The 15310-nt window shown below is 34.3% G+C and overlaps 2 protein-coding genes across 5 annotated transcripts; one reads left to right on the top strand and one right to left on the bottom strand.

The window, feature by feature from the left end:
* Positions 1-38: 38 nt before the first annotated feature.
* LOC111778162 (peptidyl-prolyl cis-trans isomerase FKBP15-2) lies at positions 39-3763 on the bottom strand. 2 transcript variants are annotated; one of them, XM_023657841.2, is made up of 7 exons: positions 3605-3763; positions 3439-3528; positions 3260-3309; positions 2083-2145; positions 1562-1652; positions 906-1010; positions 39-343 (listed from the first exon to the last, which is right to left on the bottom strand). In XM_023657841.2, the coding sequence occupies exons 2-7, from the start codon at positions 3479-3481 to the stop codon at positions 246-248; spliced, it is 450 nt and encodes a 149-aa protein (XP_023513609.2). In that variant the 5' UTR covers positions 3482-3528; positions 3605-3763; the 3' UTR covers positions 39-245. The 2 variants fall into 2 exon arrangements, with proteins under 2 accessions (XP_023513609.2, XP_086974999.1); XM_087118873.1 differs by having other exon boundaries at positions 3439-3500; positions 3605-3751.
* Positions 3764-5253: 1490 nt separating this feature from the next.
* On the top strand, positions 5254-13693 carry LOC111779054 (rab GTPase-activating protein 22). 3 transcript variants are annotated; one of them, XM_023659109.2, is made up of 12 exons: positions 5254-5627; positions 6475-6585; positions 6895-6990; positions 7558-7661; positions 9034-9266; positions 10392-10514; positions 10796-10884; positions 11702-11807; positions 12307-12404; positions 12865-13116; positions 13239-13322; positions 13409-13693. In XM_023659109.2, exons 2-12 carry the CDS (start codon positions 6490-6492, stop codon positions 13418-13420), a joined length of 1293 nt encoding a protein of 430 aa, XP_023514877.1. In that variant the 5' UTR covers positions 5254-5627; positions 6475-6489; the 3' UTR covers positions 13421-13693. The 3 variants fall into 3 exon arrangements, with proteins under 3 accessions (XP_023514877.1, XP_023514874.1, XP_023514875.1); XM_023659106.2 differs by having other exon boundaries at positions 6443-6585; XM_023659107.2 differs by having other exon boundaries at positions 6416-6585.
* Positions 13694-15310: the final 1617 nt, after the last annotated feature.

The raw sequence follows: 15310 nt of genomic DNA, 5'->3' as shown, positions 1-15310 counted from the left end.
ATCGTTGTTCTTCGTTAATTCTAACAATTGAACATAAATATCATAAATTAGCATCTCATTTCAAATAAATCGCAAGTTGTTCTTAGTTGATTATAAGAATTCAAAATAAATATCATAAATTAACATCTCATCAAAACTTAGTAGAAAGTGAAAAAGAGTATGAAAAAATGGAAGAAACTAAAGTTGGAGAAGATTGATAAGCATCTCAACCGAAGGGGCTCCAATGGTAGAATAGTTGGTTTCACTTATAGATCATCACTCTCTTTCTTGACTGAGTTTCCACCCCTTGATGGTTTCCCATTAATAGCAACAAGCTCAGTGTCAAAGACAAGTGTTGCACCACCTGTATATTCAAAACCCAACAAGGGAACAACACAAAACTCCACATACTTCAGCCGTGAATAAATTCAAATCATCGTTTGAGTTGGGTCGTGAACTTAATGCACATAATTAGTCCTTATAGTTACTTCTTTTAAGAACACTTACGACTAATGTCAAGGATTAAATGCAAATGTTTCTAAAAGTCCATGGATTTCATCTTCGTTGACGTTGTTTTTTAATCGGAAGACCAAGAGCTAACGATTGAGACTTAGGGCTATCTGGATGCATACTTCGTGAAATGGTTCATGCATGCTTGTTGCCTGGGGCAACAAGATCGAGTTGATAAGGATTCAAATATCCCTTTCTATTCATTTCTATGATCATAGAGGGACCCCTTTACCATTCTGTATAAATCGACTATTCTATTTGTACAGATACGGTATAGGAGTGCATTCAATCTTTGTTTGTCCTCTTTTGGGAACACCTTCTTACTAGTACGGTAAAAAATTGATGCAAATAGACAAAAAAAAAAAAAAAAAAAAAGAGTTAGTTATAGATGAGTTGTAGGGTTATGTTAGGATTACCTGGTATGGTTGGTGGAACGCCTTTCGGTCCATATCCTAACTTCGAAGGAATTGTCAGTTTCCGTTTCTCACCAACGCACATTCCTAGTAATCCTTGGTCCCATCCTGAAAATGAAGGAATTTTCAACTCTCAGCAACTTCCCATGCACTACATCAGAATGAGTATTCACAGAGCAATTAGCAAAGTTTGTTCAGTACAGATCTTTGCGTAATGACCATTTTATTGGATCTTTTGAGCTTAATATACAATTTTGTAGACTTGAGTTCACAGATCAAAGGTCACAAAAAATTTGAACCGAGTGAAGGAACAAATTACGCGAAAACGAGGGAGCGTACAGCAATTTGTTAAGTTCAAGCAACATGAACAGATGAGCGGATTTTAAACCAACATCTGTTCCAAGATAAATCCTAATTATAGATAATGAGAATAATAAACCAATTAACTAATATGGTGCAACTCATAAGAGATCTATCACAAAAGATGAATTGTTACTTGACCACAGCTGAGCTCGAACACAGAGTGGAGACGACGGTGAACAATATGGAAACATTCAAACTAAAAAAATAAAAATAGTAACAATAACAAATAAACTATCTTGGCTGCACCAGAAAATTTTCTACCAATTACGAGATGTATGTGTTTTGTGCACAAATACCTTTAATTACTTTACCAGCGCCAAGCTCAAACTCAAATGGGACACCCCTTTCAAAACTAGAATCAAAAACAGTCCCATCTGCGAACATCCCCTATTGAATCATAGGATAACAGATATCAGTCAAGATGTGCGGAGCTAAAAGAAAAATCTTAATTGTAAATGAATCGACTGTGTTCATAACCATATCAGTGAAAATCATCAATCTATCATGTTTGTATCAGCAGCAACTGTGTAAGGATTCAATTTCGGGATCATTCCTTCAAATATACTGAATGATAAAGTTCTCAGACAAATTCAAATTCTGGTGTAACCCAGTTAGTTAGTTTTATTTGTGAACGTTACAACATCTGTCATGAAATCAAGAATGCCCTTTTTCTAGCAGAGGCAGTGCCTTATCTTCCCAGCTCTGACATCTCCCCAATTCTTCCTTTATAATTCATTGACTCATTAACAAATTGACCGTGTTTGTTTTATGCGCACACACAAAAGCAAGAGTCGAACTAAAATATTGTTCAACTTACACGATAATGAACTTTGATTTTATCTCCTTTATGAGTTTTAATATCACAAGATGATGGCCTACTCTGCAAAAGAAGAAACAAAGAGAAAAGAAAAAAGCATCAAAACAAAGAATTAGCAAGAAAAGGCTTGGGGAGTGGTCCAGAGTAACATATTCCAGAATCTAAAGGCTGGCAGTGCAATATCAAACATTCATTGGAACTGTGAAAAGCTAGGGAAAAAAACGCAACTTGCAGACACGGTTCTCATGAAACCAAATTCATATTTTAGCATATAGTAGATGTTTGTCTGAGCAATAACGGAAAAGACTAACCGCCTCTTCGTCAAGCAGCTCTTTACCAAATTACCAGCTAACGTTAATTTCGCGATACACAAGTACGAGAGTAAGCGAAAGATCTGACCCTTCAACGTTTTCTCACAAAATTGCAGAAATTACAACTTTATAAGACCATTATCAGTGGTTATTGATTCTCATGGCTCAACTTCCCACCTGGGACTTAAGCTCAAAATGTTACCAAAAGAAAAGTTCAATTGCGTTATACTAGTACCAAGTCTAGGAATCAATTCAAGCATGTTGACCTAATTCCTCAAATAATGTCGAACTAATGAATGGGATCAATACCTTCCGCACCGGTCAAATCCCTATGAATAATAGGCTGAAATGGTGGGGGAGGATGCCCTAACGAGACTCTTAGTCAAGCCTTAGCGAGTCGGACCTATGAATCATTTCAAAGAAAAGTTCCACAATTCATTTTCCTACCCCACGGGGACAGCGCAATGAAGGTCTCAGAGGAATTTTTTTTGTGAAGAAGACGTCATATTCATATCAAATTCAATTCATATTATGACATGGGGAAAACTCCATCTCATAAATTGATCTCAACACAATCCAGAAATTAACACAACTTTACACTTTTCATTGGACATATGGATCTCATTTTAACAACATGGAAGTCAAATATACGTTCATAAGTCTGTAATATTACAGTGTCAGTGACCATAGAGCTTTCACTAGACAAGAACAACTTGTAGAACATAAAATCCGTTCGTTTATCCAAGATCGTTAAATTCCTATCAAATTTGAAAATGGAGAGACCTCCAGATTCATAGCAAAAGGAATAATAATGTACGAAAAATCAGAACCAATTTCTGAAATAATAGATTAAATAAACAAATTACCGTAACATCAATCTGTAACTCAGTTACATCTTCAGCCGACATCGCGTAAACTGAAATTAATTCAAACCACCAACAAAAATGAATCCATTAAATGGAATCGGAAGAACGACAACCGATTTATGACGAACTACGATCACATTTAACATTCCGCTACGAAAAAACACAATAGAATAGCATACCTGAAGTGCACGCAAGCAAGAAGAAAATTAGAGAAGCCTTCATTATTCACCTGGAATTTGTTCTGAGAGTGCGATTGTGTTGATCGATTGCTAAAATCCAAATAATAATACCTCGTAAAGAGAGATAAGAAGCAGATTAACAATTAAACAAACTAATTTCCTTTACCTGATCCAAAAAAATTGGCTGATTCGTCGCATTTCTAGAGAGACGCGTCAGAAGAAGCGGTGATCGGGCTACATTTCAGACATTTTCGTTATCTCGACCGATCATATTGAAGATCTTTCAAACATATCATAAATTTTATAAATCTCTTGTTATTGATTTTAAGCTATCAATCACCATTCACTCTTGTTATTGTTATTAACTATTATAAATTTAAAATAAAAATACAAACAAATACACTATTTCTACTGTTAGCAAATATTGTCCTATTTTTGGTTTAGGAGAGGTCTTCGTACCTTAATAAGAAATGTTTCGTTCCCCTCTCTCGACTGATGTGAGATCTTACCGTTCACCTCCTTGGGCCCAACGTCCTCGCTAACACGCTGCCCGGAGTCTGACTTTGATATCATTTGTTCGTTTTAGCTCATTACGTATTGACGTTAGTCTCGTAATTTTAAATCTATTAACTATTACAATTTTAAAATAAAAATTAAAGGCGGCCTAATAATACATAAACATTATAAACAAATACACTGTTTGTGTAACGACCCAAGCCCACTATTAGCAAATATGGTCCTTTTGGGTTTTTTTCTTTCCGACTTTCCCTCGGTCCTTTTTGAAGGGGTAGGGAGATGTTTTCACATGTAAGAAATGCTTCGTTCCCCTCTTTCAACCGATGTGAGATCTTATAATTCACCTTTTTGGAGCCAGCATCACTGCTTGGAGTCTGACTTTGATACCATTTGTCCGTTTTAGCTCGTTACGTATCGGCGTCAAAGTTTCCATACCTTTATAAAAAATGTTTTGTTTCCCTCGTTCAACCGAGGTGAGATCTCACAATTCACCTTCTTGGAGCCAGTGTAAAAAATGCTTCGTTTCCCTCGTTCAACCGAGGTGAGATCTCACAATTCACCTCCTTAGAGCCAGCGTCCTTGCTAGCACACTTTTGGAGTCAGCATCACTGCTTGGAGTCTGACTTTGATACCATTTATCCGTTTTAGCTCGTTACGTATCGGCGTCAAGGTTTCCATACCTTTATAAAAATGCTTCGTTTCCCTTGTTCAACCGATGTGAGATCTCACAATTCACCTCCTTAGAGCCAGCGTCCTTGCTAGCACACTTTTGGAGTCAGCATCACTGCTTGGAGTCTGACTTTGATACCATTTATCCGTTTTAGCTCGTTACGTATCGGCGTCAAGGTTTCCATACCTTTATAAAAATGCTTCGTTTCCCTTGTTCAACCGATGTGAGATCTCACAATTCACCTCCTTAGAGCCAACGTCCTCGCTAGGACACTTTTGGAGTCAGCATCACTGCTTGGAGTCTGACTTTGATACCATTTATCCGTTTTAGCTCGTTACGTATCGGCGTCAAGGTTTCCATACTTTTATAAAAATGCTTCGTTTCCCTCGTTCAACCGACGTGAGATCTCACAATTCATCTCCTTAGAGCCAGCGTCCTCGCTAGCACCCTGTCCAGAGTCTAACTAAGGCGTAAATCATCAATTTGGAGCACAGATCTAAGGTTCGAACTTGTACTCGCACATGTGGGATTAAAACTAATTAAATTCATCTTATGTTCTAACTCCGATCATATCGGGGTGGCCGCGTTGAATGATTAATATATATATATATATATATATATTAATGGAGGAGGATTCTTCAACGTTGAATATATTTTAACATTCTTTTTTTGTGTTAATTGATGCAAAAATTTCCATGTTTTTCGCTTTCATCAGTTTCAAGGTGATTGTAGTCCAACCCATTTTAGAGAGATGTCTAAAATTAGTCAAAAACCTGTAGCAGAAACAGAGCGATTCAAACCGCTTTCATCAATCGTCCTCGATCCATAAATATTTCGCATCGATTCGTCTTCCACATTCCTCGATTCTTCGTTGTCGGATCAATTTTCCCCAATTTCGTTCTGGTTCATTATCGATTAATTTCGTCTTCTAAGAAATTCACGGCCCAACTTTTGGTTTTTTGATTTACGCTCCGTTGAATCTTGAAATCGACTGGAAATTGAGGTAACCAAATCGTTTATGTTATCAAGGTTTCTTTGCGGATTATCATCTGGAATGAATCTCGATTTTGATGTTTCTATCTCTGTCTGCATTCGCGATTGGGCTATTGACTTGGTCTTTGGCATGTTTGAGAGGATTGACCTGACATTCAAATGTTTTGAGTTAGCTCATTATCAGATTATTTCCTTTTCATTTGAATGCTTTTGTGATGAGATGGGATTCGAGTAGGTCGATTTATAGGACTCTACATTGGTTTGGAACTAGGGACATTGGTTTATGTTGGTTAATTACAATGTTGTTTTATTTTGTGAAATGTTATGGGCTAGATCATGTCACATGTAACTGGATGATCATCCTTTTGCTTTCAAAGTATGGGGTTGCGTGTACAGATTTTTTGGTATTTCTATTGTTCAAAATGTTGAGATTTTATGAAACGATTGATTCGTTTCGGATTCACCATTTCAGAATGAATGCTGTGTGAGAACATGTTTATTTGGTATCAACTTGAACATATGCTATTAGTTAAGGCGTTGTAAGTTCGATAAAAAGGTCAAAAGATCAAATCTCCACGTCCATTTGTTATTGAATTAAACAGAAAACATGTATATTTGGTTGGAAGGAGACATGGGAACTTTCTTGGAGTTAGATAGCAAGAGAAGGTCTCCTTCGTTGAGTTTCTCATGTTTTTTGGGTATTCTTTGTGTTATTTTCTTGTTAATAACTTTGTTTTTTTAGTTGGCCTCTCTTTGTATGGTTTTTTCTTCTTCTTAATGTTGAAATTATTCTAACAGAGTTACTAACTTGGATGGCTGAGACAGGCTAATTGATTTGCATGCTCTTTTGCTTCAAGCTAACTGGGATTCTTATGACGAATACTGCAACCGCAACTGAGCTGGATGCATTTTATCCAGTTAGAGCTGAATGTGTAGCAGATATTCCGAAGACCCGATTTAAAATTAAGGTATGAAAATATTTAAAAGCTTTTCATCACTCAAGGTAGGAAATGAGAAGAAAACTTTTCTTTTTGAAAGATATTGTGCTGGAAGTTGGGTATGCTGGTATCTTTTTCCAGTAAACTCATTCATTAGACCGAAAAAAAAAAAAAAAAAGAAGTGAAGAGAAGAGAGCTTGTTCTTATTTTTAGTCAAGTCATTCATAATTCTTGCTGTTTTGCACTCCTAGAATTTGATCCTCTTCATGATGAAGACATCAGCTACTTTAAGTCTATTATAATATGCACACGACTGTTTTTATTTTCTTATGGCTGCAGCCGGGGAAAACTCTTAGTGCAAGAAGGTGGGATGCAGCATTTTCTAAAGATGGCCATTTGGATATAGCCAAAGTGCTTAGACGAATTCACCGTGGGGTAATGCATATATTTATTTGATAACAAAAATTATATATCTTAACCTTGTTTGCATCATTCTACATTTAAAATCTTATAAATTAATTCAACGATTTGTACAAGTTTCCTTAAGTTCTATGCGTTTCTCAAAATTTCTATTGACATCAACATTTTCGTAACATTTGAATTTTGTCATTTCCATTGACAATTACATTTTAAGCTTTGGGTAGGAGTTGATATTTTTTCCCCCTACCATAATTAGTACCCCTGTACATTACAACTTTAATTTGCCATTAAACCTACTTTTTTATGGATCAAATTATTGAACAACTTGAACTATACTTCTATAACTAATTAATGTTTGTTTGCAGTTGTCATATTTTTCAGTGTTGCCTTGAAAATAAGGCTTCACTATTCATTGTAATAGATTTAACATTGCCGAAAGCTCCTGTTTTAAGTGCTTGATTTTAGTTTAGATCATGGCAATATTCTTAGTCTCAGCACAGTTATTTGATTTAATATGTCAAAATGTACCGAAAGAGCTTGTACGACTATTTTTACCACTAATTATGTTTTTTGTTCTAATAGGGAGTTCACCCTTCTATCAAGGGTGCAGTTTGGGAATTTTTGTTGGGTTGTTATGATCCTAACAGCACATTTGAAGAGAGGAATGGGATCAGACAGCAACGTAGGTAAATTTCTTTTCTTGTTTATGTCTGGCTTGCACAAATAGGATCTAGAAACTTAGGTAGCCTTCCAATTATCTTGGTAACCTTTGAGTTTAGTTCTCTTCTCTTACTCATGGGATTAATGAAGTCTACTTTATTTGAATTTCATTTGATGATGGTATATTTTTACTCAGTTCTTGAAAAATTAATCTTTTCTTTTTTAGGAAACAAGGCTTCTCATTAATTTGATGAAAATAACTTAAAAAGGTTAAAAATCTCAATTAAGGGAGATTAAAGTATTCTCTCCAAATATGTTAATAGAATTTGATACATCAATTTTTAATATATATTTTTTTTTTTTACATATTGCAAGAGAGAGTTTTACAAAAAATTTAATTTTCTAATTGTAAAATCGAGAGTTTCAAAAGATTATAGACCAAATCAGGAATTACTCGAAAGATTATAGACCAAATCAGGAATTACTCGAAAGATTAATAACTATTTGGCATATTTAGCCTTTTTTCTATCACTAATCCAAAAGCTCCAAATTGATTACCAGTAGCATTCCCTATTATGCAGTAGTCAATCTGCTGAATCACGGGCAGTGAGTCTTCTGCTATTTACCCAATTAGTTTTATTTCTCAATATCAGTCCTTTCAACCTTAGTTCCCTTAGGAGCTCAAAGTGGCTTGCCTTTAAGTTTAATTATCCCATAGTAAAATATAGTAGAAGACATCAAGAGTTACGAAAGAATACGTGAAACCTCATGCCCTGTTTTAAGAATATTCTTGTCCTCATGTTCAAATAGTCAGCTCAAATTCATCAGGCGGATGATACTCAATCATGTTGGATCCCTTACAATTGTTCAGATCTTCTGTTGGTTCATTGTTTTGCAGGGATTATCAGATCTTCATCCGTTAGCTCCTTAGATTTAGAACTGAGAGTTAGTGCTTATTACAAACACATGCATGTGTTTGTATTTTTAATATATATATTTACTCTAATATCAGCATACAACAATTTTTGTCCACATAGCCTTTTCTTTTATCCAAATAAATCGATGTTTCTCTTCTTGAATCAATTTCTTGTTTTTCAGATTCATTGAATCAAATAGCTGCAATAAATTTTTGTCTGGTGTGTTTATTTCTAGCATTTGAATTTTGTAATTAAAAAGAATAAAATTTTTAAAACAAGATTTTCATGTTTTAAATGTTAGCATATTCAAAATTTGCTACCAAGTGCATATTCAAATACAGCTATCATATTAAGTAAACTCTATTTTTCAGTAAATCCCTTTCTTTTCAACCTCTTGTTTTTAGATCACCGACCAATGCACTCTCATGATCTTAGGAAGCAGGATCACTTTTTTTTAATAGAAAATATTGACTTTATTAAGGGAGCAATATGGCGTCTGGAAAGATGAATGTCAAAAGATGGTTCCAATGATTGGTTCTGGAAAGTTTGTTACAACGGCTATTATCACAGCGGATGGACGACCGGTAGAGGAGGAAACAAGCACAAATTTACAAGAAATAGATACCGTTGGCACATCGGATGATTCTCCGGGTGGAAACAATTCTACTTTAGACAAGAAGGTTATTGAATGGAAGCTAACTTTACATCAGATAGGTATGCGTTTGATTAACCGTCAATTTTAATAAATAAGGCAGTTGGATTTGTGTATATTCATTCTTATCTTTTTTGCATTATTCGTACTGGGTGTTTGGTTCTCTCGAAGAATAGATATTGAGAAATATATTTTTTCTTTTAAGTGACGATGATTGAAATTTACAAAAGGTAATATCCATGATGTTTACAAAAGACCTTCCCAATTTACAATGAGTGAGGTATGACTACAGGAAGTAAAAATATTAGACAGTTTACGCCAAGATATAGCTTGGTAAACAACATGTTCAAAGAGTTTTGTATAAGTTCGTGTATTTTTTGTGAATATTCTTTGATTTCTTTGATGGAAAAATGGAATTTTGATACTTGACAATAATTAGAAGGTATTGAGGAAGCTAGGAAACATGGACACAGATATGTCCAGTCACATGTATCCAACATGCAAAAGGGAGTGTCCGTTTATATATATATATACACACACATGTATATAATATTTTAAGCTGAGACTTATGACGGACACATGAAAAAAATGAGAAGTAAAAGAAAAACTCATTTTATGTGCTACAAGGGCAGCCCAGGAAAATGGTTAATATGAGGTGCCCATTTATACATTGCAATGGCTGAACCTAAAGAACGAAAAGAGAGGTTGCTGTAAATCCATAAAAAAAGTCATTTTACTTAATTTTTTATGTTTTTACTGGCGTACATTTTCTTTAATGTTAAATGACATGTTTCATCTATTTTGAAATGTTAAGTATATCTAGACATACACATAGATGAAACATGTAAATTTAACACCACGATTTAGTGCTGTTTCATCTAGCGTATGTGCTCACCTCAACAACACGACCTAGTGGGATCAAGACAAGCAATTAGTTTGGTACTTCATGTGGAATGTAAATTGTAATAACTTGTTGTTTGTGTACCAGAGAATATTTGCGGGCTAGTAATTTGCATTTCAAAGGAAAAATGGATAATTGTCTGAGGATTCTAGTGTTTTTTCCTTCAAACTCTGTATGCTATATTTTACCAAGGCTTGAAAATTATACCTTCAATTTTTTTGGTCATCTATATACCTCATGTTTTTCACTAGTTGTGCTTATCTTGAGCTATAGAATTTGGCTGCAGGTTTGGATGTAGTTCGCACAGATCGAGCTCTTGTATACTACGAGAGTGAAGCTAATCAAGCAAAACTTTGGGATATCCTTTCTGTTTATGCTTGGATTGATGGTGAAGTTGGTTATATGCAAGGCAAGTTCCCCCCCATTTGTTTTTGAAGAAAAAAAACATTTTAAAACAAGATATAACTTTTAAAACAGAAAAAAGTAGTTTACAAGGCATCCTTTTAAGGAACTAAGAAGAATATCATCCCATTTCTCTTTTGTCAAACGGAAGTTTCATAACAGAATATTTGCAAATTAAAAATTGTGCATAGTTCATAACACAAAGAAAGAAATGTTCAAGTCCACTCATTAAAGTTCTTACGATGTCATATTCCAACTTGAAGTCTGATAGATTCTACTTGTTGGCAGGGATGAATGATATTTGCTCGCCAATTATAATTCTACTCGAAAATGAAGCCGATGCTTTTTGGTGTTTTGATCATGCAATGCGCAGACTAGTATGCACTATCTTATCTTCTTACTTTTCTTTTATGGTGATAATAATATGTTAAATTACGTTTGGTTAAAAGAAATATGGTTAGGTGAGAAATTTTGTTTCTATAGCTTGGACATAGTTTCAATTTTTTCTTATAGTTTTAACCATTTCAATTTAGTTTAATTTGGTTTCATGGTTTTAAAAGTCTTACTTTGGTTCTTATAGTCTAGATAAATCTCATAATCTTTCCCACCATTGCCGTAGACTTTTTATTTATGTGGCCATGATTTGATTTTTTTTTAGTGTTTAAGTGTAATAGATGACTGTATAGGAGTTTAGTGTTGAATGAAAAAATGGAAGGATATAGGTGGTTTTCAAATAGATAAAGACAGTTTATGAACAATTTGTGAGGTTTAGCTGAACCATAGGGACCAAATTTAAACTTCATGGTACAAATATTACCAAGATGCTAGGTAGCATATTCCAAGCCATAGCGACTATGTTGTAGATTCATTTTGAGCATAATTCTTTGGTGTGTTGTGCAAGCTTTATTGCATTAAACCAATAAAACCAACGAAGTTAATGACAAAGGCTTAATAGACACAAAATCAAAAGTTTATAGTTAAGGCCGCGAGTTTTTCTTTTGAAATACAAAGATTAAATATGACTTCGAGAGTATTGTGGCTAAAATTTATAATTAAGCCTAAAAATTATTGGGGGGGGAGAAAAACCTTTGTTTCTAACAGAAACGAACTGCTCAATGTTACAAATTGTATATTCTACTTTTTTTCCAGTTCATAGTTCTCACACTCTATTCTCTTCCCTCTCCCTAATGGCAGAGAGAAAACTTTAGGTGCAATACTGGTACCATAGGAGTGCAATCTCAGCTCAGTACGTTATCACAAGTAATTAAAATTGTTGATCCTAAGCTTCATCAACATCTCGGTATGGATTTTTCTTTTTAAAATCATTTTCTAACAGTAGGACCCAGAAACTGCATTTTGCTTTTGTCGTTTTCGTTTCTTGTTTTAATTTTTTTTTTTTTTTTCAATTTTATATGCAACTCCAAATGTCCGATTGGTATTAACTATTTGAAATTTCTATCTTTATATCATGGCCATGACAATTCTCCAAATCGAGATAATGTATACTGAGTTTCTTTAGAATGCACAATTCAATGGTTCTCATGGTTTTGTACCTTCTCATTTTGTGCAAGACGCTTGATTTTTTTTTTAAAACTTTTATTTTTAGAAGATTTGATTCGATTTCAGAGTTGAAATAAAATACATATTTATAATTCTCATAAAATATCAAATATTTTTTTCTCGTTCATTATATCGACTTCTTTTCCTTACTACTCTCGCACTATTCTCTCATGTTTCGTGGTTCCTTTTTGGTTCGATTTTCGAGATTATGTTTCAGAAGATTACTTTCATGTTTGCAGAGGAGTTAGATGGTGGAGAATACTTGTTTGCATTTCGGATGTTGATGGTGCTTTTTCGCAGAGAGTTCTCCTTTGTGGACAGTTTATATCTTTGGGAGGTAAAGAGTAACTATTTGATGAGCTTGATAGAAAAAGTGGTTTGGATTTCTTGGTGTCTCTTGAATATTCATGAGTGTTGAAGTTAGCTAATATAGTGTTTGAACTCATTTTCCAAGTCCCTTTTCCACTTCAATGTCTACGAAGCCAACCATAGTGGTGAACCTTTCCCAATCTAGATTGATTGATTAAACACATAATGAAAGTTGAAAGAATTCAAACAAAAAACACCAAATGAGCGATGTAGTTTTTCTAAATCCAAAGCTTGTTCCTATACTCTTGATTCATTGTTGTGTATTCTATTAGAGTTCAAGGGACCTAATGAACATTTTAAACCATATGCATATGTACTGAAGTGTAAATCACCTCTGACATATATTTAGCTAGATTTTTATATAATGTAGCATGGTATGCATAAATTAAAATTTGTTTAACTGATACAGTAATATAGACTGGTTTCAGATGATGTGGGCCATGGAATACAATCCAAACTTGTTCTTAACGTACGAATCGGGGTCTGATTCGAAGGGTGGAGGGGGAACCGGTGGGAACGACAAACATCTAAAACAATATGGGAAATTTGAGAGGAAAAATGTGAAGATGGGACCCAATGATCAGCAACTTCCGCTTCCAGTTTTTCTAGTTGCAAGTGTCCTCGAGGCCAAGAATAAGCGAATTCTCAAGGAAGCCAAAGGTTTGGATGATGTTGTAAACGTAAGACATACCTTCTCCTCTTCTTCTTTGTTTTTTCCTCTTATTATCTTACCATTCATAGGATTATACCTCTCAATAGGATTCGAACCCTTTTAATGTTGATCCATGATTTTGGGTTCTAGATATTGGGTGATGTAACTGGAAATCTGGATGCCAAAAAAGCATGTAATGAGGCGTTGAAACTACATAAGAAGTACTTGAGCAAGGTATGAACATGTGGGGACTTTCAGTTGAGTTAGCAGCTATGAAATTATTAGTGTTCTTGTCTCTTAAAGGCCTATTTTGCTTGCAGATCAAGAACTAGCAAATGGCTGGTAGGCTCAAGATGGGACAAAGAAAGCCAGAGGATTGCTACTTCAGCAATGGCTCCTGTGATTCCATCAATTCCCATTCTGTTTCCATTTATCCATCATTCCAAGGAAGTGATCGAACGAAGAAAATTCCAAGTTTGGTTTGTGTATATATTTCAGATGTTTGTGTATTATTGTGGCTTTTGGCCTTTTGGATATTCATATCTTTCTCAAACTCATCTTTGGATTCCACTATTTTTTCAAATACTTCATTACATTTATGCTGATTTTTTTGGGTCAAGAAACAAGATATGTTCTAGGGGTTGAAGAATTTTGAGGCACCCTTTGTTATTTTTTCCTTTTATATAGACTAGTAAGATTGTGTAAAGTAAAGTCGGGGTGTTATAGCTACGCCTTTTGCTAGCCGATATTGTCTTTTTTGAGCTTTTCCTTCTGGGCTTCCCGTTAAGGTTTTAAAACGCGTTTGCTGGGGAGAGGTTTTCACACCCTCATAAAGAATGGTTTGTTTCTCTCTTCAATCGATGTGGGATCTCACAATCCACTCTTTTTGGGGCCAGCCTCCTCGCTAGCACACTGCCCCATGTCTGGCTTTGGGACCATTTGTAATAGCCTAAATCCACTGCTAGCAAACGTTGTCCTCGACTTTCCCTCAAGATTTAAAACGTGTTTGCTAGAGAGAGGTTTTTACACTCTCGTAAAGAATGTTTCATTTCCCCTTTCAACTAATGCATGATCTTAAACTTGGAAAGGACTTTGTTATTATAATTGTCTATTCTTGGCCAATTACGTAGAGATACCAAAGGATGTGTAGCTGACTCGTCTTGTTCTTCATTGGTTCCAAGAACCGTATAGACTCTTATTTGCACTCAAAGTTGGCTCGATTTTGCCTCGATGGATCTTGAATTCTATACTTTGTTCAATCATGATTTAATTTGATAAAATTTAAAAAATTTAACTTATTATAACAAGATTGGGGTATAGAAAGAATTATAAATTTATATGATTTTATTATTAAAATTTTAAAATTTTAAATTTTATTAATATCTTTATTATTTATTTTTTAAGAGAAAGCACTCTTTTTTTTAGGAAAAAAAAAAAAGGAAGAGAAGTCAGAAGTGGGGATATTGATTTGACTGGAGTGAAAATAATGTAGGGTGTGGGGTCGTCCTTCGTAAGTACTCTGCACCATCGTCTTCTTCATCTTCTTCTTCTTTCTTCTTTCTTCTTATTTCTGTGCTCCCCATTTTGAATGGTTTGGGATTTGGAATGGAACTCCAACAACCCATATCTTTTGGGCCCACTTCCATGTGATCTCTCTGATACTTTTCTATCTTTCATTCATGACGGGACGTCTCTTCTTCTCTCTCTCTCGAGAAAAAAAAAAAAAAAAACCGAAAGCTCGATCGCTACTAGAGGTTCGAGTCTCGAAATTTATAAAAAATCATATGAAACTCACTCATTTTCATAGTTAGAAACTTAGAGTTTTAGTTCGAGATTGAAATAACGAAGCTTTAGATTTTAAGTTATAATTTGATTATAAATATATAAATCAATCACAAAGATTGGAAGACCGGCTCGAAATTGATATATATATATATATATATAAATTAATTGAACTTACTTCGAATAATATGAACTATTTATGAGATTTTATTGAGAGTTTAAAATAAAATTTTTATTTTTTGAGATACTTTATTACCTACCTGTCTTAAATTGTTAGACCAATACAGATATGAAAGAAATTTTAATAAATCATTTCGAGTGGGTATAAAAAGTAACTATTAATTCTTTTAAATATTTTTTAACAAGTATTAATTCATTCATATATCCTAGATAAAATTTTAAGAAAAGAAAAAATCTAGTTCAAACAAACAGTTTAGATA

This window comes from Cucurbita pepo, chromosome 17, assembly GCF_057944985.1.
Source record: "Cucurbita pepo subsp. pepo isolate OVF chromosome 17, ASM5794498v1, whole genome shotgun sequence".
Lineage (NCBI taxonomy): Eukaryota > Viridiplantae > Streptophyta > Magnoliopsida > Cucurbitales > Cucurbitaceae > Cucurbita > Cucurbita pepo.
The sequence above is the reverse complement of the archived record's forward strand: the minus strand, read 5'-3'. Positions and strand labels throughout refer to the sequence as shown.

Coding starts and splice junctions, on each gene's coding strand:
- LOC111779054 (XM_023659106.2), top strand. CDS start 6,457: ATGCTCTTTTGCTTCAAGCTAACTGGGATTCTTATGACGAATACTGCA. Junction 9,267..10,391: donor GCTAACTTTACATCAGATAG/GTATGCGTTTGA, acceptor ATTTGGCTGCAG/GTTTGGATGTAGTTCGCACA. Junction 13,117..13,238: donor GTTTGGATGATGTTGTAAAC/GTAAGACATACC, acceptor TTTGGGTTCTAG/ATATTGGGTGATGTAACTGG.
- LOC111778162 (XM_023657841.2), bottom strand. CDS start 3,481: ATGAAGGCTTCTCTAATTTTCTTCTTGCTTGCGTGCACTTCAG. Junction 2,146..3,259: donor AGTTACAGATTGATGTTACG/GTAATTTGTTTA, acceptor CTTCTTTTGCAG/AGTAGGCCATCATCTTGTGA. Junction 344..905: donor CGTTCCACCAACCATACCAG/GTAATCCTAACA, acceptor TTGAATATACAG/GTGGTGCAACACTTGTCTTT.